Below are 12,984 nucleotides of genomic sequence, written 5' to 3' on the forward strand. Positions count from 1 at the left end.
AGAAAAATGCTGCATCAGCTGACAGAACACCATTTCTTTTTCCTCCTCCCTCACAGTCCCATTGAAACAAGGATTTCCAACCTGCCATTCAGTGTGCAGCCCTCCTAAGGCAGTGTGCAAAAAGTTTCACAAAGCAACAACAAAATCCAGTAAGCTGTTTTCTGAAACCAGGCCCAAGTTAGTGAACTGCATCTATACAATCAGGAGGAAATACTGTATTTTTCTGTGTATAAGATGCCCCCATGTATAAGATGCCCCCTATTTTTGGGGACCCCAAATTTAGAAAATGGGCATATGCACTATCCATGTGTAAGGTGCCCCTAGATTTGTAACCTTATTTTAAAGTAAAAAAACTCTAGTCTTATACACAGAAAAGTACGGTACAGTGGTACCCCGCAAGACGAATGCCTCGCAAGACGGAAAACCCGCAAGACGAAAGGGTTTTCTGTTTTGGAGGTGCTTCGCAAGACGAATTTCCCTATGGGCTTGCATCGCAAGACGAAAGCCCATAGGGAAATGCTGGCGGTCGGGAGCAAAGACTTTCGCCCACAGCCGGCCTTCAGAAGAGGACCTCTTCTGAAGGCCGGCGGGGGGCAAAAGTCTTTGCTCCCCCCCGCCTGCCTCCCCCCCCCCGCATGCCCCGGGCGATCTTAAAATGCTGGCGGGCAGGAGCGAAGCATTCGCTGCCGACCCCCAGCATTTTAAAATCTCCCCGTGTCCCGGGGAGATTTTAAAATGCTGGGGGTCGGGAGCGAAGCGTTCGCTGCCAACCCCCAGCATTTTAAAACGCTGTTCCGAAGCAGGGCGGGGGGGGCGGGAACACCTGCCCCAGCCGCCCCACTTCGGAACGCTGTTCCGAAGCGGGGCGGGGGGGGCGGGAACACCTGCCCCAGCCGCCCCACTTCGGAACGCTGTTCCGAAGCGGGGCGGGGGGGCGGGAACACCTTCTGAAGGCAGGCGGGGGGCGAAAGTCTTTGTCCCCCCTGCCTGCCTTCCCAGGGGCTTTTAAATCGCCCCGGACAGCGGAGAAGTCCTCCGCTGTCCGGGGCGATTTTAAAATGCTGCCGGCCAGCATTTTAAGATCGCCAGGACAGCGGAGAAGTCCTCCGCTGTCCCAGGGTTTTTTAAAATGCTGGGGGTGGGAAGAAAAGCCCTTGTTCCCCCCCCCCCCAGCCTTCAGAAGAGGTCCGGGGACAGACTGTCCCCGGACCTGGTCTGAAGGCGGTTTCCCTAGGAACGCATTAATTGATTTTCAATGCATTCCTATGGGAAACCGTGCATCGCAAGACGAAAAACTCGCAAGACGAAGAGACTTGCGGAACGAATTAATTTCGTCTTGCGAGGCACCACTGTATATCTGTTCCAAGTCATTTTGTTTCCTGAGGCAAAGGACAAGATGGTTGCCACCTGCGGAAGCTGACTAGATTGGCTGTTTTAGTCTGACAGTGCCCTTCAGAACCACCCAAGATGGGAGAGGCTGTGTGGCACACCCAGCTCTATCCTCCACCAGGAGGGAAATGCCTGGGAGCCCAGGAGCAACTGCCTCTGGCCACCAGCATCTGCCACCCAAGGCAGTTGCCTCACTCTACCTAGTGGTAGAGCTGGCCCTGCATCCAACAACAACAGAGCGAAATTTTAAAGTCTAAATACACAGCTGTTTAGAGCCAAACTAGATGTAGTGTTCAATGTACTGATGCAATTAATATATATGTATTTTATAACGTTAATGAACAGCATCCATGGGGATGGGGTGGGAGCTGATGCTTCCCCCCCTTAACCCTCCCCCACTGCTTTGTCCTGCTGACCCTCCCACCCAAGCTGCTATTTGCATTGGGAAGCAAGCTCCTCCTCTGGTTCTGCTTGTGTGTCCACCCATCTTGTGTTCTTATGTTCTCAATGCAAATATCATTGCTGGAAGTTGGGGGTGTTAATCAGGACCATAGCGTGGCAGATGTTGTCTTAGAAGATTTGTTATTGTTACTCAAATAAGAGACAGTGCTTATTTAAAAATTGATAATTTCCCCCTTTCAGATGCAAATTTATGCAGAAACCTATATGGTAAATCAACAAATATTTCTTTAATTGTGTAAAAGCTTGGATGTGTAACAGATTGCATATCTCTTTATATTATCTAGAAATCTACCACTCTCTATTGTTATTGGAATCCCTCTGGTCACAGTTTGTTACGTTCTGATCAATATATCCTATTTCACGGTTATGACGTCAACAGAACTTCTGCAGTCTCCAGCTGTCGCTGTGGTGAGTCCAAGTGGGAAAATGTGTTGTTTTTCACCTCTGTACAATTCCCAAGAGGATGTTTTGATACAAACGGCAGAATAAGAGCGAAAGTAGTTTAAGTTACACAAGGGAAAAATTGCTTCTCTAAAAAGTTGTGCAAGCTTTTTATTAAGTATCTTTCATTACTGCTGTATCTTCACGTGCCCAATTGGTTGACCTCTAGGTTTTAAAGATGTGCATTATTTCAATTCCTTCCATCACAGACATTTGGAGACAGGGTTCTTTATCCTGCTTCCTGGATAGTCCCTCTCTTTGTGGCTTTTTCTACCATCGGGGCAGCCAATGGGACTTGCTTTACTGCTGGCAGGTAAAACAATACTTTCTGATGTGGAATTCTAGTGTGCCCAAGGTTAAAATTGATTTATGTGCCCCCAGCCCTGAGTCCAGATTGCAAGACTTCTGCACTTATATGTACCTGGAGTTAAGAGCATCACAGTTGCCAACAGGCAAATGCCCAGGTGACACTTAAAAGCAGATCATATTGCAGACAGCTGCTAATTAGAAGTACAGTGCCTCTGAATTTTTCGTTTTCCTCTGAATTAATCCCATCATTTTCAAGTAACTCATGGTGGAAGCTGCCCTAGCATTATGTGAATAAATAATTCAATGTGTTAGTGATATATTGTGTAAAGGAGTACTTCATAGTCATTCTGAACGGGTCCCATGTCTGCATCATCCTCTCATTAAAAGTAACCTGGGGGCACTCAGGAGATGGGGCAAATTGACATCTCCAAGCTATTAAACTTTGCTCAGTGGCTGGCAGGTGGTGCAAGGAAAGGTGGTATAGAGGGGGAAAGCAGCTTAAATTTAACATCACACCTGCACATTCACTCACATTTATTGGGAGCACAGTAGTGATGTACTGTATATGTCAGATGGTGGAAATCCCATACCCTGTTATTCACAGTGCATGTGGCAGTTGTGCTGATCTCATTCCATTTCCCAGATTTTTATGCTTTTAACATTGGACTTAATCAGGATCTTGTTTTTTCTCAAACCACAGCCGTTGCAACTAGTTCCTCATACACTCTCCATAGCCCATATTACTGCATGACATGGTAAACACAGATTCTGCAATGCTCTCTGAATGCATCACCAAATATATGAAAAGTGCAGAAGTCTTGTCATCCTTTGCTCTCGGTCAGCCCATCACAATGGCTTCTCTAATGAGAATGATTTACCTTCTCAGGCTTGCTTACGTAGCTGGTCGTGAAGGACACATGTTAAAGGTGCTCTCTTACATCAGCATTAAGCGCTTAACTCCGGCACCTGCTATCATCTTTTATGTAAGTATGATTTCTGAAGTGTCAGAAGAGCATCATAAGACCCCTGCTGGATCAGACCAAAGGCCTGTCTAGTCCAGCATTGTTCTCTGTTATTGGAAGCCGGGCTTAGCCGTCACAACTAGTAGTCAATGATGCTTTTATCCTCCATTAATTTGTCTAATATCCAACCTGTCCAAGTTGGCAGGCATCACAACTCCCGTGAGGTCAAATTCCACACTTCAATTATGTGCTGTGTAAACAAGCCCTTCCTTTTGTCTGTGTCTCTTGACATTCAGCTTCATTGGCTGGCCCTGGGTTGTAATACTGCGAGGGAGGAAAATGCAATTGCATACACCTCTATAACGCCCCCTCCACTTCATCTCCTGCTTTTGATATAAGATCTTAAATATTTAAATCTTAAAGATCTTAAATCTTTAAATAAAAACAAACACATCTCAGCAATCTGGAGCTGTAATTAAAACTCTTTTGAAAGCTCTGTGATTGCACACAGCTTTCCTATCTGTATGCGAAAGGGTCTGTATGCAAATGGAGGCCTTGTATTATAATGAAACAACCATGCAGTAGGGCTGCAAATTTAAAGTCACTGGAGAGACTAAGCAAGCATGTCTGAATTAGTTTTCCAACAGAGTCATCATAGCCACAATTAGAATTGGCCATTAAAAGTCCTCTAAACCCAACACTGAAATCTGTAGGGTTTTTTTTTTAAAAAAAATGCCTTCTCCATAATGCATTTCTTTTGCTTTCAGGGTGCAGTAGCTATTATTTATATAATTCCCGGTGACATCAACACCCTCATCAACTACTTTAGCTTTGCAGTTTGGATATTCTATGGTCTAACTGTGCTGGGACTCATTGTCATGCGCTTTACAAGAAAAGATCTTGAAAGGCCTATCCGTGTAAGTAGCCCACCAGAATATATTCTCATCAGTGTTCAGGATGGTTTGGCAGTTCCTCTTGTGTTGCACCTTTTGTTACTGCTGGACTTGGGGGAGAAATTAGGTTAACATGTGAGCTGCCTCTAGGTTAGATTATTGCAATGCACTCTATGTAGTGCCGTTTTGAAGAGCGTTCAGAAACTGCACTTAGTGCAGAATTCAGGGGCCAGAATTGACTGGGAGTAGGCGGTCTGATCCTAGAACGCTGCTCCTGGTTCAAGTGCGTAGGATGTGTTAGCTCCCTGGCCCAATTCAAAGTGTTGCTCTTGACATATAAAGTCTTACACTGCCCATGACATCAGTACTTCAATACTTAATACCTAATCATCTGAGGGCCTTTTTGTGTGCCCCCTTCAATAAACAACAACATGAGAACAGGCCTTTTCAGTGGTGATTCCCAATTGTGGAATCCTCTTTTTAGAGAGAGATGCATCTGGCACAATCATTATCAATTTTTAGGCACTTTGGCAAAGATGTTTCTTTCCCCAGGCATTTGGCTCTTAACTGGAGTGTCAGAATATGGTGATATCCAATCCTTGTGTTCACTGTTTAGTAGGTTGGGATAGGATTTGTCATTTTATGTAATTGCAAGATGGGTACTTTTTGTCAATTATATTTTGGGTGCATTTTAACTTTTGTATCATGTATGTTTTCAAAACTCTAACTCACTTTGAGACATCTTTGTAGCAAGCGCTGAATACATCTTGAGCGAGAATATTATTTGGCCTTGCTAGGTCGTTCCAATCTGGGATTCCTCAACACACACAATTACATTCCCACCCCCTCCGCTCTGTCTTGCAGGTCCCTCTTATCATCCCCATCCTTGTGCTGTTTGTTTCCATTGTGCTGGTCCTGGCACCCATCATCACTGCACCCGAGCTGCCATATCTGTATTGCGTTCTGTTTATTATCAGTGGACTTGTCTTTTACGTACTTTTCATCCACTTCAAATTCAGCTGGGCTCAAAAAATCTCAAGTGAGTATATGGTTGGTTTCCATCCCAGGGGAAGAGGTGTTTGTGATGAAATAATCTGGGTGTGGCTCTTTAACTCTGATTCAAAGGGAAAGAGCTTCCTAAAGGGGAACAGGTGGCGTGCATGAGATACAATAAAGAGGAAATTATGGGAATAGGGGAGGCTCATAGAGCCGGGAATGGGGTATGTGGTCTTCTCAGATCACTTGAGTGGCTAGAGATTACATACACAATGCATGCTTCTGCGCACTGGCCACTTGCCCTTTGCAGGCACATGGGTGCTAGTGTTTCCAGTTACAAAAACATTCCAATTGGAATTTCCCACCTTCCTTCAGGGTAGGCAATTTTTAAGCCTCCCTATATTTTAAAGAGTTTTAGACATTCCTGTGCCTGCTTCTTCCTAACCACTAGCCATCTTTTCTTTAAAGAGTGAAACTTGATGGTAGTTTGACATACACAGGAAATAGATCCTTCTGATTGTGGCTACTGGTCTTTTGAGTGGACTCTGACACTTTGCTAAAGTTACAGCTCATTATGTCCTGGAAACCATTTGAAATGTGGTCCGAGATGCCCTCACTTTGCCAGTTGCCATGCCAACAAATGACCACTTATAATTTCATCATGTTAAAGCGGTTATCCAAAATCAGCCCATAGTTTGCAAAGTTAAAAATAAACATGTAAATATAAATCAATTGAACCAGAGTTCCAGTAGAACAGAATGCTACTCTACCCTGATAGCACCAATAGTATGACTGTGTATACTGATTTTGAATAGACCTCTTAATGTTTCCAGAAATAACAATATGCTAATATTGAAAATGTTGCTTAGATTGGTTTTCAGTTGCCCTGATGTGCTCAGTATTGCACACACCATCTGGTACACTTAAGAAATGGAAGGCATCAAATGTAATGGTCCTGGAAAACATTTGAAATGTGCTCCGAGATGCCCTCACTTTCTGGAATATTCTCAAGACCCATGTTAATATGGTTATAGGAAACGTATAGCCAATAATCTGGCTTATGGAATCAACACTGAGGCTTCTAAGTGGTTAAGTACAAAGGGGGAAATGATCTAGGAAAAGAAATAGTACTAACAGTGAAATTGCCATTTCTAAAGGCTTCTGACTTCAACAACTTCTGCGTTTCAGAGCCCATCACTATGCACCTTCAGATGCTTATGGAAGTAGTTCCACCAGAAGACGTTCCTGAATAACATTGAATTTTTCCATCATTAAAAAGGCTAGATCCTGGAAATGGTTGATCAGGTATGATACACCAAGTCCACAACTATAGGTCTCAATGCTGAGGATAGGGGATGTTTGTGAGACAGTAAGTGTCCTGAAAAAGACACTGTTCTGTTCTTTCCCCCTGTAAAATGCATTCATTTTTGTAACACATTGTATTCAGGGATTTTCAGCATCTTAAGAAAATATCTGAATGGGGGTAAAGACCTGAGGATTTGTAGGCCATGGACTTGATTTCAGGTATGGAATTTCCACATTATTTTCTCAGCAAGCTAAAAGGACAGAACATACAGTATTACAGTGCCATCTACCAGCAAACAAACATGGAAGTGCAAAGATGAAATCTCATATATTAAATGCCTCACAGATTTATAAAGGGTGGAAACCCAAACGAAATGACAAGAGAACGTATGGGAGGGAGAAAGACATGTGATCTAGACGTAATCTGTATGATATTGACTCCTGCGGTTGAAGAGGTCAAGACAAGTACCGTAATACACTGGAATAGGCTGAGGCTTCTCAAAGAATGACTCTGCCTTGACACAATGAAACATGAGCAGATGATGAGAAATATCTCAACACTGGAGCAGATTTTTGCAGGCACAATGGTTTGTGTATTAGAAGTGTAGAGTCTGTCCAGCATGAGGCTTAAGGGCAGATCCTTGTCTGCCCATAGGAAGTGTGTTTTTGCACCCAGGGAGCCTCAGCTTGGTTTGCTGCTGTCATGGTTCTACCTCAGTATCCTGCACAGCTGCATCTTTTGAGGAGTGCATGCAAAGAGAGAAGCTTAATCAACATTTTTTATATAATTCCAAAGAAAGACAGCAAGGAGACTTGTAGCACCTTAAAGATTTAATGGATTTATCACAACATTCATAAAAAGAACTTTTGCCACACCAGTTTCCCTACTTGCAAAATGTCTTCCCCTCTAAAACAAAGTTGCCACTAGACAGATTTCAATTGGGGTGCCAGACTAAAACTTGTTTATTTACTCAGGCTTAATTTGTAATAACTGTCACCCATGTTTTATTGTTTATCCACTTTCTCCTGTGCAGTTGGATTTGCTGTTTTAATTGTTGTACCCACTCTGAAATCCTTGACTAGAGTGGGTTACATATATTTTAATTAAATAAATACAAGCAGATTTATTACAGGATATGTTCGACTTTTAAAAGTGCCAAAAGCCTCTTTGCTGCTACAGATTAACACAGCTACCTAGTAAAAGTAAGTAAAAGTTAGTAAAAGTAAAAATGGGCTGTGGTTGTGTAGGCTGGATCCAAGAAGCTACATCTTTGATCTGGCTACCACCATTCCTCTTACCATTGGTTTGGGGTCAGGGTTCCACAATATGTTGGTTTGGGATGTGCAAGCTAGGTTTTCCATGCTGTGCTCACCTGTTGTCTCATTACTGAGACAGTGGTAATAATTTCAAAGGGGTAAAAGTCAGGACTCATATACTGAGCAGGTGGTGATCTTGGAAGAGACATGTTTGTTGCTTTTCAAAATTACTTTTGTGAAAGATTGGCAGGAAAACCAAAGATGTAGCATTTCATACTGCTGCAAACATGGGATGAACTGCTGGTAAATGGAACACTAGACGTTCTTTCCCTACCTTCCTCTGGCCTTCTCTAGATTCCTTGTGCACGCTGAAAAGTCAAAGTTCCAGCATTACTAGTTTGTGACTTGTTGCAAATGCCTTTGGTATATTTTTATTATATTTTCTATTTAATTAATAAATAGTTTCTAAAAATGCCAAAGATGTAAAGGCTGGTTTTAAGAGTGTTCTTTATTGCTTTTCTAGCAGGCATAAATAACTTTTTCCATAACTATTCATAAGATTATGGCCTTAAGAAGGGTTTATCACAACCAGTGGCGTAGCGTGGGTTGTCAGCACCCGGGGCAAGGCAAGTAATTTGCACCCCCTAACCCGTGGATTTGCGCCCCCTAACCCGTGGATTTGCGCCCCCTAACCCTAACCCCCAGATGTTGCAGCCGGTGCGGCCGGCACCCCCTGCACCCCCCACGCTACGCCACTGATCACAACATCCATCTTTAAGCCAAATACTTCTGATCTAATTGCATATATGATAGACAGAGATGTCCAACTGTTATAATGTCATTTGGGTCAATTATGTGAAACACTGAAAGCAAAACAATTGCTGCCATATTCATGTTATAGAGTAAACTGTTGTTGCACTGTACTGTTACACATTTGACAATGTGGAGTGGGAATATTTAACTGGAAGAAGGGGCATTTAGAAATTAGGACACAGGCACCAGAGGGCTTGTTAGACCCATTGCAACTAATACCTGCAGCTTCCAGAGAGACTATCAATTCAGTGACAGAATGCTGCTCCTCGTTGGAGGATATAGACTATAGCATCTTAAAAGCTACTATTTATCCAATACTGTCAACAGAACAATTATTTTGTTAAGCATACTGCCTTGTGATCTTCAGATGAAGGGCAGCATATAAATTTAATAATAAGTATATCAAAGGGACTATCATATATCATTATGCCTGTGCATCTGACATCAGACAGTCATTTGGGATTCCTTCACTTTACTTTTTGTTGTTATACTGCTATGCGAACAGGTAGGGAAAGCTGTATTTATTGTAGCAGTACTTTATGATAATTTTTAGTTCTTCTGATTAAGTGGCTCTACCTGCCCCTCACAGCTCCTGGATCCAGATATACCCTTTGATTCTAAGGCCATCTCTAATTCTTCCTACACATACCTACAGCTCTTTGTGCCAACATAATAACGGACAGAAACAGAGCAATTGAACAAAGTATCTAGTAACTAACCATTTTGAATATTGATGTTCAATGGAGTGCTATAATCTAATTTAACTTTTATTATCTACCATATTAGATCACATATTAGATCAGGAAAAATTAGCATCAGCTGTGTTGGTCCAAACAATTCCACACAAAACAAACCGATCAAATGATCAAAGAACTAGAAATAGTTTTCTAATCAAGTACTTTAACCTTTCAAATTAGTTCTCATATTCTGGAAACAAAAATATTTTCTGCACAGATCAGTCAGCATCTTAGTTTTACACCTTATGATACAGCTGACAAAGGGTATATTTAGTACGTCACCAGTATTAAACTGGTTTTGATGGCTACATTTTCTTAAAATAAGATAAGAACTAAATATTATGCTAGATTGAACACCTGTCTCTAGCAATACAACATAGACATGACATCACACCAAACACTTGGTATAAATGGATGCCAGAGAGGGGGGGAAAACCACAATGCTTTATGTGGCCGTTACAAGCAAAGGCAATGCCTGGTTTGGGCTTGCACATTGTCATTTTAAACAGGTTGCTGGAAAGGATTCAAACCTATTCTCCATTTTCCTACCTACTACAGAAACCTCATCTAAATGTTAACACGCTGAATGTTCACAATTCACTTTCCTAAATAAATGGTTCTTCATTCAACATATCCAAGTGTAACCTAACTCAGAAATTCATTGCTTCATAGAAGCACATTACTCTATTGCCAAAAACAGTTTCATTGTGCCAGCATCCATTCTGTTACAATGTCCTTTGTAGTCAATAATCACCACTGTACATAACTGCTTTGCTTTACAATGGATCATAAAGCTTCAGGAAAAATTCTGAAGGAAAAGGTTCCAAGGTAGCACGAGGGAAAATATTCTGGGGGTTGTAATGGCTAAGAAATCCAAGTTACATTTAAGAACTTGAATGGTGCTTCTCAGACTGTTTCTACTCTCAACTCTTTTTGTCTAAATATCTGTATGAGGCTTGATAATTTGTTTTGTGAGGAAAAGGCCAGAAGCTGTGCTTTTTTATTTTGAAACAGGCTCCAAGAATAGCCATACACACAGAGAGGATTTTCACCTCCCTCCATTGGTTTCACGGTTAGGTAGTTAGCAAAAATCACTACAACTCTTCTACTCAGAGCAAATGTACCTTGAATTAAAACTCACTGAAATCAATTGTACATGTGATCAGTCTATGGCAGTTAAGTCGAAGAGCAAACATCCCACCCCTCCCACCATGACAAGCCTCTTCAAAATCATGGTCAAAATTTAGAACTTTTCCTGATGTTCAAAAAGCTAAAATGCTTTCATTATGGAAATGCCACCCAAGCTGCTTGAGCCTGCCAGAATGTGGGTTCTTATGTGACAGCCTAATTCTTAATCCCAATTTCCAAACCAGAATCAACAGATGGTGTCACTGTTATCCAAGAATTCCTCTTCCTCTTCCTCCTCTGTAGAAACCAGGTGCACTTTCTTGGGACCTGTGCCTGCTTAAGAAAAAAGCACGTTATGCATAGATCTAGAAAAGCTCATTTCCAGCATTCTAGTACAGTTTAACATGCCCCTTTGAAGAGAGGGTCTTGACTGGTTCTTAATGGCTCTGGGTGCTATACGACAAAAATACTGGCTGCCATCTGGTGGCTGGTTTTACATTAGGAATATAGGGTGTGGGGAAGGTGGAGGTTTCACCTTTTCCCAGATGAAATCCTGACAAAAAATGGTCTCCCCCGTCCCCACAAGGCTTTGACTCTTTAACACCAATGGGTGTTTAAAAAAGGAAAAGCCCTACAGGAAACTGCAATGTTCATGTCTGTGTGTAAAATGTAGATCAGTTGCGAGTCAAGGCCCTGTCCCCCGCTTTGTGATGGAATAAAACACATGGACACAAGTATTTTAGGTTAATTGGCTAAAAAAAGGCCACAACTTGATTGGCTACAGAATGTGAGTGGTATTGGCTTAGGCATTGGATCTGAACAGACTATACTTGACTCCTGTCCACTCTGTAGGAAGTCACATAAGGGTTAACAACCTGTAGGGGGAACTTGTTGATGCAAATCAACTGGAAGATTTCCCCTAATCACTGGAGGTAGTGCCATGGCCCTAGCCACCACCTGGGCTTTGGACAGGAACCACGACCACTGGATTCCTTTAACGGAATACCCTTCAAAGGGAGTTGTAGGGGATGTCCACAACCTCCCCTCCAACACATGACTCATGTCATTGAATCTGTCTGTAGGCAGGCCCCCATGAGCAGGAATGAGCAACATATTCTCTGGCTGGGAAGCCAGGGCTTCCATGGCCAAATGCATCACCCACGTGAACTGATGCTGGGCGAGGTGGGTACCATCCCGATATATCAGGGATGTGCTAGAACCAGGGGGCCTAAGGTAACGGTATCTCCTGGTGTCGTTTGCAGGGCAGGGACCTTATGTTCTGATGCTGCGAGCTGAATAAGGGCGCCTTTCCCCCTTTGGTCAGTTTTCTATTGATGGATGCAGCCCAGCAACTCAGCACTAGATAAATTTACGTCTTCCAAACGAAGCCCCCTAGAGGAGCATCCCAGCTCAACCTTGTTAACAACTACGCCCACTCTTAGGGCGCCAAAGAGGGCAACAGAGAAAGCGTCAGAGTACAAGTGAGATACATATTTCAACCAACAAATTATCTATCATCTATCTATCTATCATCTATCTATCATGTATTTGGCAAAGAGTGATGAACGTGATAGGCCTACAACCTACACCACTTGGTATCTACTACCTGTGCCAATCCTCAATCGCCCTGCGGACTACGAATTCAACATGAGGGTCCGTAAAATAAATGGATTTACTGAAGAAGGGAATATCGGCTGACTGCATCCTTAAAGTCTTAGCCGCACGCCCCAGGTCACGCAGGTGTACAAAGTATTGAAGCACTTGGACTGTTGGGTGGGGCAGACTATGCCCAATACCTACAAATTTTACCCGATAGGATATAAGATCAGACCAGGTCGTCTTCTAAGACCTAATAGTTGAAGGTGCCACTGAGGCCATACTCCATCACTTCAAGTTTGCAAGGTTCCAAAGATGCTCAGGGAATGGGTCCAGCAGCAGTTGCGTCTCTGGTGCTAAAGAATGGAAGCGGTCCATCTTCTTGGAACATGGCGATTGCTTTGCCAGGACACTGATGGCAGCTTGATTATCAGTCCAAAAGCCAATGCAGTGATCTCTGAAGTCCACCGTCTAAAGGTGAACTGCCCCTACTAAGAGAAAAAAACTTTTAAAAGGTTTAGACGCGTGTAATAGTTACCATACCAACTATTGAACCTGAAAATCTGTAAACAATTTTGAATTGTCCTGCCAGGTGGATACCCCAATATAATGATCCAGTAGGTAAAGCCAAACCCTGAGGGAGGACCATGCATCTGCCTTTGTCTTTAATAGTTATTTAAAAGAAGACAGCACGTT

The 12,984-nt window shown here is 42.7% G+C and overlaps 2 protein-coding genes across 5 annotated transcripts in view; one reads left to right on the forward strand and one right to left on the reverse strand.

The window, feature by feature from the left end:
* SLC7A9 (solute carrier family 7 member 9) overlaps window positions 1–12,984 on the forward strand; it is a 49,062-nt gene that overhangs the window by 8,446 nt on the left and 27,632 nt on the right. For 2 of the 3 annotated variants that reach the window (XM_083512522.1, XM_083512521.1), the window contains 6 exons: window positions 2,136–2,259; window positions 2,502–2,605; window positions 3,488–3,584; window positions 4,331–4,480; window positions 5,321–5,495; window positions 6,641–8,486. The exons of the other annotated variant lie outside the window; for it this stretch is intronic. In XM_083512522.1, coding sequence (XP_083368648.1) covers window positions 2,136–2,259; window positions 2,502–2,605; window positions 3,488–3,584; window positions 4,331–4,480; window positions 5,321–5,495; window positions 6,641–6,705 — 715 coding nt within the window. In that variant the 3' untranslated portion in view covers window positions 6,706–8,486. Of the gene's footprint in view, window positions 1–2,135; window positions 2,260–2,501; window positions 2,606–3,487; window positions 3,585–4,330; window positions 4,481–5,320; window positions 5,496–6,640; window positions 8,487–12,984 lie in introns of those variants that run through there. 3 annotated transcript variants of the gene reach the window in all.
* The window catches only part of TDRD12 (tudor domain containing 12), a 140,974-nt gene continuing 136,768 nt past the window's right edge, over window positions 8,779–12,984 (reverse strand). The window contains exon 33 of one of the 2 annotated variants that reach the window (XM_083512501.1): window positions 8,779–11,025. In XM_083512501.1, coding sequence (XP_083368627.1) covers window positions 10,940–11,025 — 86 coding nt within the window. In that variant the 3' untranslated portion in view covers window positions 8,779–10,939. Of the gene's footprint in view, window positions 11,029–12,984 lie in introns of both variants that reach the window. The other variant, XM_083512509.1, reaches the window with a different exon arrangement.

This window comes from Podarcis liolepis (assembly GCF_965112155.1).
Source record: "Podarcis liolepis genome assembly, chromosome: 7".
In the NCBI taxonomy this organism is placed as follows: Eukaryota; Metazoa; Chordata; class Lepidosauria; order Squamata; family Lacertidae; genus Podarcis; species Podarcis liolepis.